This window comes from Martes martes (genome assembly GCF_963455335.1).
Source record: "Martes martes genome assembly, chromosome: 16".
Taxonomy (NCBI): domain Eukaryota; kingdom Metazoa; phylum Chordata; class Mammalia; order Carnivora; family Mustelidae; genus Martes; species Martes martes.
The window spans coordinates 1,308,263-1,323,110 of NC_137904.1; the positions used below are offsets into that span (position 1 = coordinate 1,308,263).

Here is a 14,848-nt window from a genome sequence, read left to right on the forward strand (position 1 = left end):
CGCTCTGCGCAGGGCCGGCGTCCCCGGGAGTGGGTGGACGCGCTCCGGAAGGTGGCGGCACAGCTGTGCACCTCGGAAAGCCGCCTGCGGGTCGTCATGACGGGGTGAGGGTGTAGGTTCCTTTCCTTAAACGGAGTAGTACCTTCTACAGAGATTTTACAGCAATTTTTAAAAATGGATTTTAATGTTTTGTACGTGAAGTGCCTAGAGCACCATTTCCACAATCAGCATTTACCGTTGGATTCACGGCTGAGAGCGGCAGTGGGACCCCAGGAGTGAGAGTGGTGGTCGTCGTCCTCATCCTGGGGGCACAGGGGTTTGGGCAGCCCACCCTGCGAGACCACCCGCTCGGACCTGTGAGTCGATGGTGGCCGAGCCGGAGTCTCTCACAGCCGCTCCCGCCCGCCGGACTCCACGCGCCCCACTGTGCGGCGCAAGCACGAGGGTCCCTGAGGACGCATGTGTGCGCCGGGCCCCAGCGTCCCCCCGTGGGTGAGCCCGAGCCTGGCACCTGCTCTCCGAGCTCCCTGTTGCGGGGCGGGGTCCGAGGCACAGACGCGACCAGCAGCGCTCCAGCCGGGCCGGGCTCCCACGGGCAGTGCCCACACCCCAGTGACGTCCCAAGAGGGACGTGAACCAGGCATCCGTCTGGGATGCTCGGAAACAAGGTACACGGGCTCGCGGACTCGAGATGGAAATAAGCGGATGCAGAAGTTCATACTAGATGTCAGACAGAGCTCGTTTTATTAATATTATTTTTCCACTGATCCAATAACTAAACTAAAACAGTTTTCGGAAGAGCAGACGTGCCCGTTCAGCTTAACCCTGGTACCTGTGGGCCCGCAGAGCGTGTCCGGGGGCAGGAAGTGCTTCCGCGGCCTCTTGTGCTTCTCCTTGAACCTCGGCTTCTGGTGCGGGCGTCCCCGCACGCCCTCAGGTCTCACAGTCAAGTCGGTGCCCGCATCGGTGGTGTCGCCACCGTCCTGTGGCTCTCAGGCAAGGCTCGGTCGCGCTCAGTCCTCGACATGAGACAGGACGGTAAAAAGAGGGAAACGCACTGAGCTGAGCAGTGCAGTCCCCAGCCGACGGCCTGCTCTCCAGCTGCATATTTTAATATAAAATACTCGTCCGGCACACGACACCCGTCCGGAGCTGAACACGACTGGCGCGCTCTTCCCGGATCTAGGACAGAAAATGTAATTCCAAACACGATCGGGATGTTGCTTTCAAGGCAGGAGAACGTTGGAGAAAGCAGCACTTCCTCCGCCACCGAGCAGACCCCAGGCCCCCGGAGTCCAGCGTGTCCGTCTGTCCCCACGGGAAGTCCTTCCGCGCACGCCCCCTGGCCGGTTGCTGCTCCCGCGCGGCAGCGTCGCCTCCCACCAGAAGCAAGCGTCGCTGCAAACTCCCTTCCTCGTGACTTCTTCAGTTAAGAGTTAAATAATAATTAACGTTGCTCTAAAGAGGAGGTAAAATCCCAGGGTGCGGGCCGGCGTCCTGCCGCGCGCGTCATGTCTCGGGGAGCTGGTTGATGTCGGTGAGCTTGGTGTCGTTGAGGATGGCCCGGATCCGCTCCAGGGAGCCCGCCTGCCGGATGCGCTCCAGCTGCACCTGAGAAGCGACAGGGACACACGCGTGCGCCTCGGGCCGGACTCTCCCAAGCAGACTCAGATTGGAGGCGACGGGGCCCCTCGGAGCAACTCGCTCCCCGGGGGCTGCCGTGTGACAGGCCCAGGCTAACTGCTGGGACCGCAACACGGACGACCCCGACCCCTGGCCTCGCGGACGCCACGTCTGAGTTCGGGGCACACGAACGAACCGCAAGCTTCGAGGGTTGTTTCCAACCTCCCGAACGTCCCTGCGGGCGTCGGCCGGACCCCACGGGGAGGACCACGCCGAGCCGGGCCTCGAAGGAAGGGGGGCGGGGACTGGCGCGGGGCGCCCACGGCGGGAAGGCGGTGCTGGGGGTCGGGAGAGGAACCGAGCGCGGGCGGCGGCCCGGCAGGGAAGGCGTCTGTGCCCACGACCACTTCCCTAGCGGAGCCGCCAGGGAGCGGGGCCCCGGGGTCCCCGCAGGCCTCACCTGCAGGGTCTGCGAGAGCTTCACGAAGTCCCTCTGCACCTGCTCGCTGACGTCCAGCTCCGTCTGCAGCCGCTGCGCCTTGTTCTTCTCCTCGAACACGAGCTGCTCCGCGGCCACCTGCGAGCGCAGTCCACGGTGAGGCCCGGGAAGCGGCAGCCGCGCAGCCCCGCGCTGGCCCCCGCACGGCCGCCCCCGCCCCAGGACCGTGGCTGGTCAGCGGAAAGCCGCGGCCGAGAGGAGCCGCCGCGGCAGCGGGGACGGCCCGGCGGCTGCCACGGCGGCTGCCACGGCGGCTCCCGTGAGCCCGTCCGCCCCGCCGGGGAGCCATCCCGCCAGACGGCGCGGGAGGCTTTCTTGGGACGCGGGACCCTCCGGTAACGCGGCCGCAGTCGGCCTCGCCAGGCTGGCCTCAGGCTGCGCGTACCTGGGGGACGGGCCCCACGGACGGCCCAGAGCAGCGCTCGCCGCGGGGACCTGACAGGGTCCTTTCCCCTCCACCCGCGGACGGCCTCAGGGGACACGGCCCCAAGCTGCCACGTCCTCCCACACAGGCACCGTGCGAGCCCTTGTTCCCGGCGCCGCATCACCTTGGCCGCCGTCTCCTTCTTTAACTGCTCCTCCAAAGTCACCTTCAGCTCCTGGAGACCCTCGAGCTGCTGTGACTTGTCCCTCAGAGCAGCCTCCAGCTGGGAAAGGGGGAAGCCGAGCTGGGGAAGGGCCTGGGGTCCGGAGAAGCAGCCCCGCCCTCAGCTCCCCCCCCCACCCCCGCCCTGCCCAGCCCTGGCCACCGGTCGCCCGTGCCGTCCCCACCCGCTCATCGCTGCCCGCCGGGGTTCGGGCTTGAAGCCCTCCTGCCTCATGGGACATCCATCAGGTCCCTACTAGGTCCCGAGGCCCAGGGACAGAGGTCAGGAGACAGACGTGCGTGTGACTGACAGCACGGGAACGCGGAGAAGCAGCCTGTCATCCTGCCAGAAAAGCTGACGTGACATTGACCCTTAACGGAAACATTTTCCAGGGAAGGAGTGGGGGGGAGGAGTGAGGGCGGGGAGACGCGTGTAAAAACGCTCAGAACCGGGGTGAGTCCCTGTTGCAGCAGGCTCTGCAGGCGGGCACGGGAAGGGGCCCTATGCTGGGCCGGGGACGCGGGCTCCATCCTGGCGATGGCAGGGGCCACGGGGGGGGTTGACAGCGACGCAGTCGTGTTTGCATCCTGGTAGTTCTGAAAGACCCCCGGGGCTTCACTACGAAGAGGACCCGGGAGGGGTCCGTGTTGGAGGCAGAGAGGCATCAGGCTGGCACAGCACGCGGGCGGAGCACTTAATTCTGAGCCCAAATAGGCGATGTGTGCGGACAAGACGAACGCGTGCCGAAGCGGGCGCGCTCTGCCCGTCTGCCCCCCGCAGCGCGGGAGCCGGAATCGTGGCACCGGGGACGGACCACAGGGTGTGCGCTCCCACCGGGGGCCGCAGCGTGTCGTGGAAAACTGTCAGGACGTGACGGTTTCCAGGGAGGGAAATACCAAGTACGCTGGGCACAGATGGCGGGATGGGCTGCGTGAGACCCGGCAGAAGCCGTCCCTTCCCTGAAGGAACACGGACAGGCCGGGAGCCACGTGAGTGCACGCCCGAGCCGCGAGGTCATGCGGACGGCGGGCGGGACCGTCACAGCTGAGGGCGAGGGGCCTGAGGGGGACGGGGAGGGGACAGCGAATGGGCACGGGACACGCGGGGCTGCTTGGCCAGGGCCGGCGGCAGCCTGGACGAGAGACGGACAGAGGCCAGGCCCCGGGGTGTCGCCGGAGACCGTGTGAAGAGGCAAGCAGCCGGGAAGGAGAGACAGCAGAGCCACGGGCAAGCCGCGGACAGCGAGACAGGAGGGGCGTGGACGAGGGCTCAACCGGCGGGGCTTGCGGGATGAAGGGCGTGCCCCGTGGGGGCGCAGGGCATGGGGCCGGCCAGCAGCAGTGTTGATGACAGGACTGCAAGCCAGCTAGAAACACCCCCTCCCGCTTGTAGGAGACCCTGTTCCACAGCGACGTGCCCTGACCCCACCCGCCTGTCCCCGAGCCCCAGCGGACACCAGGCGGACGCTCCCTGAGGGCGGGACGCAGCCTGTCTCCCACACACAACTCCCGGCTGCGGGTGCAGCCCACGCGGACCTCAGGAGACTCACCTGTGCCTTTTCCACTTTTATTCTTTCTAGTTCAGCTTTTAGGCTAGACACAGAAGCTGGAAGGGAAGGGGGTAAGCGTCAGCCTTGCTGAGGTCTTCTTCATCCACGCCCCCTTCTCCCGTAAGCTCCATCTCAAACAATGAAAGCAGTCGGACCCCGAGTGCAGACCAGTGCCCCTTTCTCAAGTGCCCCAGACCCCCCAGCAGCGCGGAGCTGTAGTGCAGGCAGAGGCCACAAGGAAAGTGTGTCCTGTGCCACACACAACTCTGGGGGCGGGTGCAGCCCAGCAGAGCTCTGGTGACACCCCAGGGCTCTGCCAGGAGCCGCCAGCTCCACTCCCCAAATAGGGGATTTTTTTTTTTTAAGATTTATGTATTGGGGCCCCTGGGTGGCTCAGAGGATTAAAGCCTCTGCCTTCGGCTCAGGTCATGATCCCAGGGTCCTGGGATCAAGCCCCGCATCCGGCTCTCTCCTTGGTGGGGAGCCTGCTTCCCACCCCTCTCTCTGTCTTCCTCTCTGCCTACTTGTAATCTCTCTCTGTTGAAAAAATAAATAAAATCTTTAAAAAAAAAGATTTATGTATTTATTTATTTGACAGGCAGAGATCACAAGTAGGCAGAGGCGGGTGGGGGGAAGCAGGCTCCCCACTGAGCAGAGAGCCCGATGCGGGGCTCAATTCCAGGACCCCAGGACGAATAGGGGATTTTTAGGTCCCAGTTAAACCTGAATTTACTCCGGATATATCAGGACATCTGAAAACCCCTTCATTTTTTCCTACACCTCCCCTGCCCATTTGCTGCCTTCCACCCTCTAAAACCGGACAGTACGGGTATATAATCCCAAAGTCAGCCCGCCGCCCGCCCCGGGTCCCCACCCACTTCCCCCGGCCCCGCCCACAGCCTAGGTCCCCACCCACGGCGCGTCCCCTCCCACTTCTCCCCGGCCCCGCCCACGGCCCGCGTTCCCACCCACTTCCCCAGGCCCCGCCCACAGCCTAGGTCCCCGCCCATGGCACGTCCCCACCCACTTCTCCCAGGCCCCGCCCGCAGCCCGCGTCCCCACCCACTTCTCCCAGGCCCCGCCCGCAGCCCGTGTCCCCTCCCACTTCTCCCCGGCCCCGCCCACGGCCCACGTCCCCTCCCACTTCTCCCCGGCCCCGCCCACGGCCCACGGCCCCTCCCACTTCTCCCCGGCCCCGCCCACGGCCCGGGCCCCACCCAGCTCCTCCTTGCAGTTTTCGATCTCCAGCTGCAGGGTCTCCTCGAGGTTCTCCTTCAAGCACTGCTCGGCCTGAATCTGCTCTTTGAGGAACAGGATCTCCGCCTTCAGCTTCTCCTCCGTGTGCTCCGCCGCCGTCCGCACGTGCACGATGCTCTCCCGGTATTTGAGGACCAGCTCCCGCAGCGCCTGCAGCCGAGAAACCAGGCTCGCCCGCTGTGCGACACTGGACAAGCCCCGGACGGCTTCCGCCCCCTGGGCCACACGCCGCGGGGCCAAGAGCCGCTTTCCAAGGGGAGCGCCTGTTTTTCTATAATAAATTCAGTTTAAATCTCATCTCCCTAAATCGTAGTTGTCTTCTTTAAAAAAAGTCCCATTACACCCTAAGGCAACTGTGAGGTAAACGCGGACTCCTCAGGCCGCCGCCAGCGGCACCTGGAGTCGGCTGGAGCAGAGCAAAGAGCACCCAGAGACCGTGGGCCGAAAGCCCCGAGATCTCCCGGAGCAGGTCTAAGCTCGGCCCACACCGGTCACACAGCCTCCCAGCCTTCCAGGAAGTGTGCTCAGTCCAGGAGCTCAAGTCTAGACAGCAGGGAAAGAGGAGTCCGCCCGGGCACAGAACCGCTCATCGGGGCCGGTGGGGAGAGCGCGAGCAGACGTCCCCGATCTCTGCCGAGATCAGCCACCAGTTCCCAAAGGGCAGCGCCAGCGGCCTGCCTGGGGACACGAGGTCCAGAGGTCAGCGAGGTGGCCCCGTGAGTAAATAAAACCCAGTGGTGGTGTTCGTATGCACACAGGGGGAAAAAAAGGAGGAGGCCCAAGTTGCAGAGACTGGATCTGCAGGGTAGAATCAGGGAAAACTGTTACAAAATTATAAATTTCTGTAGTGTTGATACTTAGATAGTTAACTATTGTAAGCTCTTTTTTAAAAAACGGAAACGAAAGATCTCACAAGTAACAACTGCTCCTTGCCTATACTGTCTGCATCTCCTGGGCTAAGCACCCGCCGGTGGGGCAGCACGAGGGTGGGGAGGGTCCGGGGCTGTGAGCGCACCCGGCCCGCCTGATCTCATGCGCGGCTGGGACTCAGATGGGAGCCGGTCATGAGTGTCTCTGGGAAGCGGGCAGTTTCACAGCCCACATTCGCCCAACGACAGAGGAACAGAAGCGACCCCACGTGTCAGTAAAGTTAAGCGAGGGCAGGAGGGTGGCAGGTGCCGTTCACCCTCTCCAGGCTGGTACAGAAAACCAAGCCTGGCAAGCCCTTCACGCACTCCGTTTCCACAGTGCTCCCCGTGGGCTCCTGCCGCAGGCGCGCACAGGACAGTTTGGCAAAGGTCCTCGGGACACTGAGAGCAGGAGCGGCAGCTGGGAGAAGAGCTCAGAGCTTCTGGGCTTCCCAGAGCACCACCAAGGAAGTGAAAAAAGACCATCCACAGAACGGGGCAGACACCTGCAAATCGCTGCTCCGGTGAGAGGCTTAGATCTAGACCAAGCACACGTAACTCCACAGTAAAAAAGACATAACCCGACTTAGAAATGAGCCCAAGACCCGAACAGACGTCTCTCCGAGGGAGCACAGACGAATGGCCGGTAAACCCACGGGAAGACACTCACTAGCGGCTGCGCAGGCACGCAACACACGAGAACCACAAGACACCGCTCCACACCCGCTGCGCCGGCTGGAGTAAAACAGTGAGACGGGCACCACTGAGGACAGGCACCAGAGGGGACGGGCAGCAGCCAGGACAGGACCAGCAGGGACGGGACCAGCAGGGACGGGACCAGCGAGGACGGGCAACGGGGATGGGACCAACGATGATGGGACCAGCAGGGACAGGCACCAGAGGGGACGGGACCAGCGAGGACAGGACCAGCGGGGAAGGGACCAGCGGGGACAGAGACCAGCCGGGACGGGACCAGCAGGGATGGGACCAGCAGGGATGGGACCAGCAGGGACGGGGACCAGCAGGGACGGGGACCAGCCGGGACGGGGACCAGCCGGGACAGGTCCAGCAGGGATGGAGACCAGCCGGGACGGGACCAGCTGGACGGGGACCAGCCGGGATGGGACCAGCCAGGATGGGACCAGTGGGGATGGGGACCAGCCGGAACGGGACCAGCGGGGACGGGACCAGTTGGGATGGGGACCAGCCGGGACGGGACCAGCCAAGACGGGACCAGTGACAGGCACCAGTGAGGATGGGGACCAGTGGGGATGGGGACCAGTGGAGACGGGCAGCAGTCAGGACGGGACCAGCAGCGACAGGACCAGCGGGTACGGGGACCAGCCGGGACAGGACCAGTGAGGACAGGCACCAGCGAGGACGGGTACCAGCTGGGACGGGACCAGTGGGGACGGGGACCAGCAAGGACGGGTACCAGCGGGGATGGGGACCAGCCGGGATGGGACCAGTGGGGATGGGACCAGCGAGGATGGGCAGTAGCCAGAACGGGACCAGCGGGGACGGGAGCAGAGAGGAAGGTACCAGCGGGGACAGGCACCAGTGAGGATAGGGACCAGCGGGGATGGGAACAGAGATGAAGGTACCAGCGAGGATGGGGACCAACAGGGACAGGGACCAGAGGGGACGGAGACCAGTGGGGACGGGCACCAGTGGGGACAGGAGAGAGCCTCATGTGATCACTGTGCAGCTCTCACAGGCCCTGTGACTGTACCTCAAGCAAGGTCTGTCCCCCAGAGAAACCCACACGAGCAGCGGATGTCCACAGCAACATCATCCACAGCTGTGCGCACGAGGAGACCCCCCCCCCCGGATGCCCACCCAGAGACCAGTGGGTAAACAGAATGTCCACATGGCCAAGACAAGGGCGGGTGCTCGGACGCGGCTGTGCGGCGCGGGGACCGCGGACGACGGTCTGCGGCAGTGAAGGACCACACCGCCCACGCCGCAGGGTCCCAGCTGTGCACAGCAGGGCAACGCCGGGAAGAGGGGAGCTCGGCAGGTGCTCCGGGAGGGGCGGTGGGGGGAGAAGGGCCGGGGGCGTCTTCCGGAGGTGATGCGCACGTTCTGAAATGACGGGGGCCACATCCGAGAGCCACCGGCCCCACCGCGCTCGACGCTGCACCGCGCACCACCTCGCGGCCCTTCGTGCACGAGAACCGGCGGGCGGCCGTTTCAGAAGCCGCACGTCCGCGCTCCTGAGCCCGGGGAGGCGCGGTACCTCCGGAGCGTCCGGGAGCACGGAGTCTTCCGCCTGCTGCAGCGACGCGTGCAGGCTGTGCTTCCCCTGCAGACTGTCGTTGTCCTTCTGCAGCCTGGCCAGCTCGTCTGCCACCTGCTCCCGCGACCGCAGCAGCACCGCCTGCAACACACGCCAGAGTCACCGCCGCCGCCGCGGGCACGGGGCCGAAGCAGCGGGGGCCGCGCGCGGGGGACACTCGGCACGACTGCCGCACCGCCTGGAGGGGCTCCTCCCTCTAGAGGACTCAGACAGGAAGAAGCGTCTGAGCCGGCGCTCGGCGGCCTCCACCAGCAGCGGAGAAGTCATGACCCCTCCCCTGCCCCCCTGCGGCCCCAGGCCCCGCAGCGGGGGTTTCCCTCAAACGGAGCACACGTGGGAGCGCACACCGCACGACCCCGTCTCCCCGCCAGCCGGGACAGCTGAACAGCGCCGGCCCCCTTGCGCAGAGTCCACGTCCGCACAGTCCGCTCAGGGTCCCCGCGCCCGGCCCAACCGCCAGGCGCACTGCAGCCGGCAGGAGGACCCCCCCTGGGAACCATGGGACACCTGAGCAGCTCGTTCCTAAAATGAGAGCGGCGCCCATGTGTGTGTGCACGCTGACCCACAATACAATTGTAGATATTTAATGAGGATTTAAATCGTTAGAAAAATCATCCCAGCTACTTTGAGCATATGATAAAATTCTACACAAGTATCTGACTTCTGCTAACTTTACCCGGTCATTTCACTGGCGCACGTGTGTAAACGCAGACCGCGCGCTCCCACACTCTGTCTGCAGCCGCGGCTCTACACGAGGCGTGCGCTGCGCAGGGGGGCTCAGAGACGAAAGCCAGAGCCCGTCCCGGACAAGCTCACAGCGCAGGGGAGGAGAGCTCGGCAAAGCGACAACCCCAGGGAAGTGTGAGCACTAGGCTAGGGGACGGGGGCAGCAGGGATGAAAGGACAGAGCAGTTCCAAGGGGAGAGGCTCAAGGCCATTTCCCATAGAAGGGCGCTGCTGCATCCGGAAGGACGAAGGCCGCTGGCAGTCACGCATCAATCTCGGTTCATTTTGCAGCTCTCATCTTCAGGCCTGAAGCCACTGGACTTATGCTCCCCTTTAGCCCTTTCACAAAATATGAGCATCCCACTCTCTCTGGGACGTGGAAAGGGGGAAAGAATAACGTGTGTAGAGCTGCTACTTCCGTAAAGAGAAAAGCACAAGGATACACCGAAAATAAATTAAAGTGACCCTACACGGGAGGGGGCAGGGCGGGGTGAAGGAACAGGGAATGGAAGAAGTATCAACGTTTATCCATTTTTATAGTTTTGTGAACCATGTTGCATGCCCCCCCCCCAAAAAAGTAGATCAAAAAAGAAAAAAGGGAAACCCAAAAACGTAACACGGACAGACACAAACGGAGCTCACCCTGCATGGAAGCAGTAACATAACCACAAAGGAAGTAGTTAACTCCAGCAGCTTTGGTGCACTGTAAATCCTCAGCTGGACACATTCTGAGAGCAAGAAGTGCTACAAAGAATCACGGAAACTCACTCAATGCTCTTGCTGTTGGTGGCACTAGGCGGTCACGTGGAAACTGTGGTGTCCCTGCCCTAACCGGGCGACGGCCGCCGCACAGCAAGCCCCCTGCTCTGCGGAGCGCTCCACAGACTCACTGCATCTCTGTGCTGCTCGTGCCCAGATGTCTAACCTGAATCGAATCGCACGGGAATAATCCGACACGTGATTCTAGGGGGCAGCTGGTCTGGGCTCTGCAAAAATGCTAAAGTCACAAAAGACCAAAAAAAACAAAAACAAAAAACCACCACCAAAATGGGAGGTGACTGTTCTAGATTATCAGAGACTAAAAGAGAGTAAAGTGACAAGACAGCAAAAGACAATGTGTTACCCCTGACTGGTTCTTCCACCGAAAAATCAGAATAAAAAACTGAAACCGCCCCTACGAAGAACCACGCACTTTGGGGACCCTGGTCCCATTTCAAGGGTACGAGAACAGCGCTGTGATGGAGGAGAAGCACCCCTCCGCTCTCGGGAGATGTGCGCTCAAATATTCCGGAGCAGCACAGTGTCTGCAAATGATTTCCAAGTGGCTCAGAAAGCGCGCGCGCGTGCACACACACACACACACTCTCTCACACACACACTCACACACACACACACACTCTCACACACACACTCACACACAGATGGGAGAGACAGAGAAGTCTCAGCAGTGCGTGTGCAGGTGTGGCCCAACACTGACAACTGGGAATGCTAACTGATGACGTTAGGAGCGTCCCTTCCACGAGCCGCTCAAGCCAGACACTCTCCCAGACGCTGCTGGGGGAACGCGAAGATCCCAGGCATGGCCACAGCTGCTCCTGTGTGAAGGGGCAAAGACACGGGGTCTCTCTCCCTCACTCTGAGAACCTGTGAAGGTCACGTCAAGAAAGCGGTCGGGCAGCGGACGGAGCGTGCAGTACCCCAGCCTCACTTCGAACACATCTCTGGTCACCTGCAACGCGTGCGTTCTAAAGCGGCGTCCACTCGGGACGTGTGCGCAGGCCGACGTGTGCAGAAGACAAGCAGAGAGGAGGGAGGACAGAGGAGGGGGGAGCTAAACGCTGGAATGCTGTCGGCATTTAGCAGCGGTTTTTGCGCTGATAGTTACCGTGTCATACCCTCTGATCAACGGGAAGGTATGAAAGTCCCTGGTCAAGGGTCAGAATGAGACGCTCCAGAGACCAGGGCTAGTATTTCGGGACCAGCTCCAGAGGCGCTCAGACGCTGACCCACGCCACCCAAGAACAAAGCCCTGCCGTGCCCAGACAAGGGGAGGCCTTCCCCCATCACCACCGGCCAAGCAGGACGATGGCGGCTCTGGGATCACCCCGGCTCCGCCAGCCCGGCCATCATCTACAAGGGCCATCGGCGTCGGGTTCCAGCTTCAAGGAAACGGAAGCAGAGGAGAATGGAGCCAGCCCGGTCCCAGGAGCTACTCTGCGGGGTTCCCAGCAGCTCTTCCTCCGGAAGCTGTCCGCCCCAGCCCTCAAGACGGACAGATGCCCCCTGCAGCAGCATAGCGATGGTGCCCGTGTCAGTGCCCGGGAGCCCCGGGAGCCTGCTTGCGGTCAGGGAGCTGCTCGGGGCAGGTTCAGGACGGTTCGAAGGCTCCCGCTGCCGGGGCTGGGGGGGATTTCAATGTCCACCTCGTATCTGAGCCCACCAGCAGCCCAGAGCTCACCCTACGGAGGCTGCCCAAGTCAGAAAAGGAAAGTAAGTTAAAGGTCCGAGTGGTTTTGGTTGGGAGGCAGGTTTAGAAAAGGAGTGGGGTCTACACGTAACCTCGTCCGTGACCGATGTTGCTTCAGCCCCGGAGAGCCGAACAGCGGGGCCACTGGGCCAGGGAGACAGTCCCAGCAAAGGGGGTCTCACGACAGAACAAGAAAGGAATCTCTTCAACACGGTTCGTGCTAACTTAAATGTCAACTTACCATCTGCTCCTGAACATCCCTTTTTGCCTGGGAAAAGCCCTGCTGTAACTCTTCAAGTAAGCTCTCGGACGCCTGGGCTCTCAGGACAAGTGCGGAGATCTTAAAAGACAAAAGCGCACACAGACAATATCGTTAGGGAGCTGGCGATTCTGACAGGAACCCTCGCGGCCCCGGCTTATTTCACACCCAGAGCAGATGCTGGCTTCGTCTGTCACCAGCCATCACCACTCACGGCGCAGGTGTGCGTGCCTCTGCGGGTCCTCGGCCCTCCCGCCGCACCGGGAGGCAGGGACAGTGCCAGGCCTCGCACACCACCGTGCACGGACAGCACTACAGGACTCTCCAGACTTAGATGACAACCCATGTGGCCTAATCATAGTACCCTGTAAGGAGCTTTTAGGAAAAAAAATTAAAAATTCTGAAACTCCATCAACTAAAAAAAAAAAAAAAGGAAAAAATCACACAGTATAAGGAACAAATAGATTTTCTCTGAACTAGCTTCAGGCTTCAAGATGCTTTACTTCAAAGCAATAAACACATGCTTAACATCACTGAACTCTCAACTCCCTTCAACTTAATGATCCTGAGACGGGTCCTGTGAGACTCTGGGAGAGTTGGGGGCTCGTATGTAACGATGATAAAATACAGCAACACGGGGCGCCTGGGTGGCTCAGTGGGTTAAAGCCTCTGCTTTCGGCTCAGGTCATGATCCCAGGGTTCTGGGATCGAGCCCTGCATCGGGCTCTCTGCTCAGCGGGGAGCCTGCTTCCCCCTCTCTCTTTGCCTGCCTCTCTGCCTCCTTGTGATCTCTGTCAAATAAATAAATACAATATTTTAAAAAAATACAGCAACACACATGTGTTTAGACACTGAAAACACGACTATCTGCTCCCAGTACCGGCAGATCAGGCCGTGGGACCCAACCTTCCTATTTGGAATTAGGAAAACCAGATAAAAATATGAACAATATCTACTTGAGAGCCCTGGAAGAGATGGCAAAAAGGACACAGAGCCCGGGACCAGAGAGAGGACGCGTGGAGAGTCAAGCGGCATTTGGAACAGCTCTTCCCTAGAAGCACGTGCTCGTTCCGAAAGAAACACACATGATACCACAAAGCTCAGTGCCCCAGGGTAGGGGGGCAGAGATGAGAGTCCAGAACCCACGATGCAAAGGGAGCCAAGGACTGGGTCCCCAGAGGGTGACACCGAGGAAAAGGGAAGACTTTAACCCGACCGTCACACCTTCATGTATTCTCCATTCCTGGGACTGGATGATGGTGGTCCAGGATTGTGAGGACCACTAGTTGCCTCTCATCAGGAAAATGGTTTTGTTTGTTTGTTTTTTTCTTAAGAGTTTTATTTATTTGAGAGAGAGAGAAGGAGCGGTGGGGAGCAGCAGAGGCAGAGGGGGAAGCAGGCTCCCCACTGAGCAGAAAGCCCGATGTGGGGCTCGATCCCAGGACCCTGAGATCATGACGTGAGCCAAAGGCAGATGTTTAACTCACTAAGCCACCCAGGTTTTATATTTTTTCAACACTTTCACATATGATATCTAGCACTCAAGTAAAAATGCACAAAGAAAAGATAGGATAAAAACAAAAATAAATAATTACACAGGTAATACAAACACATCTAAAACGAATCCAGATTTGGGAATTATTAGCGACAGACTGTATCTGACCTGTCCAGAGATTTAAAAGGCAGAATTTAGACCTACCAGAGAACTGGGGAAAATGGAAAATAACCAAAAGGATATGATAAACAGAAAAAAAAAATCAACTGTCTTAATTAAAAATTTCAGTGGATGTGTTTTAACAGATCAGACCCATTTGAAGAGAAAATGAGCGAGCCATAAGACAGAGCTGAAAAAAATGAACAAAGACAAGAACGTTAGAAAATACAGAAAAGCCTTAAAAAGCCACAGAGAGACTGCGAGCGGGTCTGATATGCGCATCTGCAGAGGCGCACGGCCGTGCAGGCAGAGAGCCAGCAGGGCGAACGGGACGCCCTCGCAGCGACCCTGCACCTGCTCGGGGCCGCTCTGGAGAAGCAGGGCCGAGCGTCCGCTGCAGACACGCGGGGGTGCCGGAGAGCATGTGCTTGCAGAAGCCGCGGGCCAGAAACGACGCTGCGCCCTCCACCGCGGATCGCATGCACGGGGCCGCCTCCCTGTCCCAGAAGGATGCACAGGAACATCTCCCCACGGACACGCCCCGTGGTGTGCAAGGGCCTCCCAGATGGAGGGACCCGGCAGAGCAGCCGGACGACAGGCTTCCGTCCACGCGCAGTCGAGGCCGCGCCGCGCGGCCCACGGCGCTGGGCGCCAGAAGCCTCCCTGCCTCTCGGTGCGGCCATGTGACAGGGCACGCCGCGACACAAGTTCCGTGTCCCGATCCAGGTGAGGACCAACCTGGCCCATTTTTCACACGTTAAAAACCATCCAAGTTTACACGTGAGATTTCTGCTTGCTGTAGGTAATGTCTCAATAAAAGCAAGTTTTTAGAGGACACATGATGGCTGAGAACATTCCAACTACGGTATAAGACATCAATTCAGAAATCCAAGAAACCCTGTGAGAACCCCAAACAGCAGGAGGAGGAAAAAGATACACCGAGGTACAGCACAGTGAAACTGCTGAAAACGAAAGCCACAAAGAGCATCCTTACAACAGCCAGGGGAGAAAACAACATTT

The 14,848-nt window shown here is 60.5% G+C and overlaps 1 protein-coding gene across 2 annotated transcripts in view; it reads right to left on the minus strand.

Annotated features, from left to right (window-relative positions):
• Positions 1 to 715: 715 nt before the first annotated feature.
• The window catches only part of RABEP1 (rabaptin, RAB GTPase binding effector protein 1), a 90,403-nt gene continuing 76,270 nt past the window's right edge, over positions 716 to 14,848 (minus strand). For both annotated transcript variants that reach the window (XM_080827317.1, XM_080827316.1), the window contains 7 exons: positions 12,157 to 12,255; positions 8,663 to 8,803; positions 5,476 to 5,665; positions 4,259 to 4,314; positions 2,671 to 2,769; positions 2,084 to 2,200; positions 716 to 1,611 (listed from right to left, as the gene is read on the minus strand). In XM_080827317.1, the coding sequence (XP_080683443.1) occupies positions 1,510 to 1,611; positions 2,084 to 2,200; positions 2,671 to 2,769; positions 4,259 to 4,314; positions 5,476 to 5,665; positions 8,663 to 8,803; positions 12,157 to 12,255 (804 nt within the window). In that variant the 3' untranslated portion in view covers positions 716 to 1,509. The remainder of the gene's footprint in view (positions 1,612 to 2,083; positions 2,201 to 2,670; positions 2,770 to 4,258; positions 4,315 to 5,475; positions 5,666 to 8,662; positions 8,804 to 12,156; positions 12,256 to 14,848) is intronic.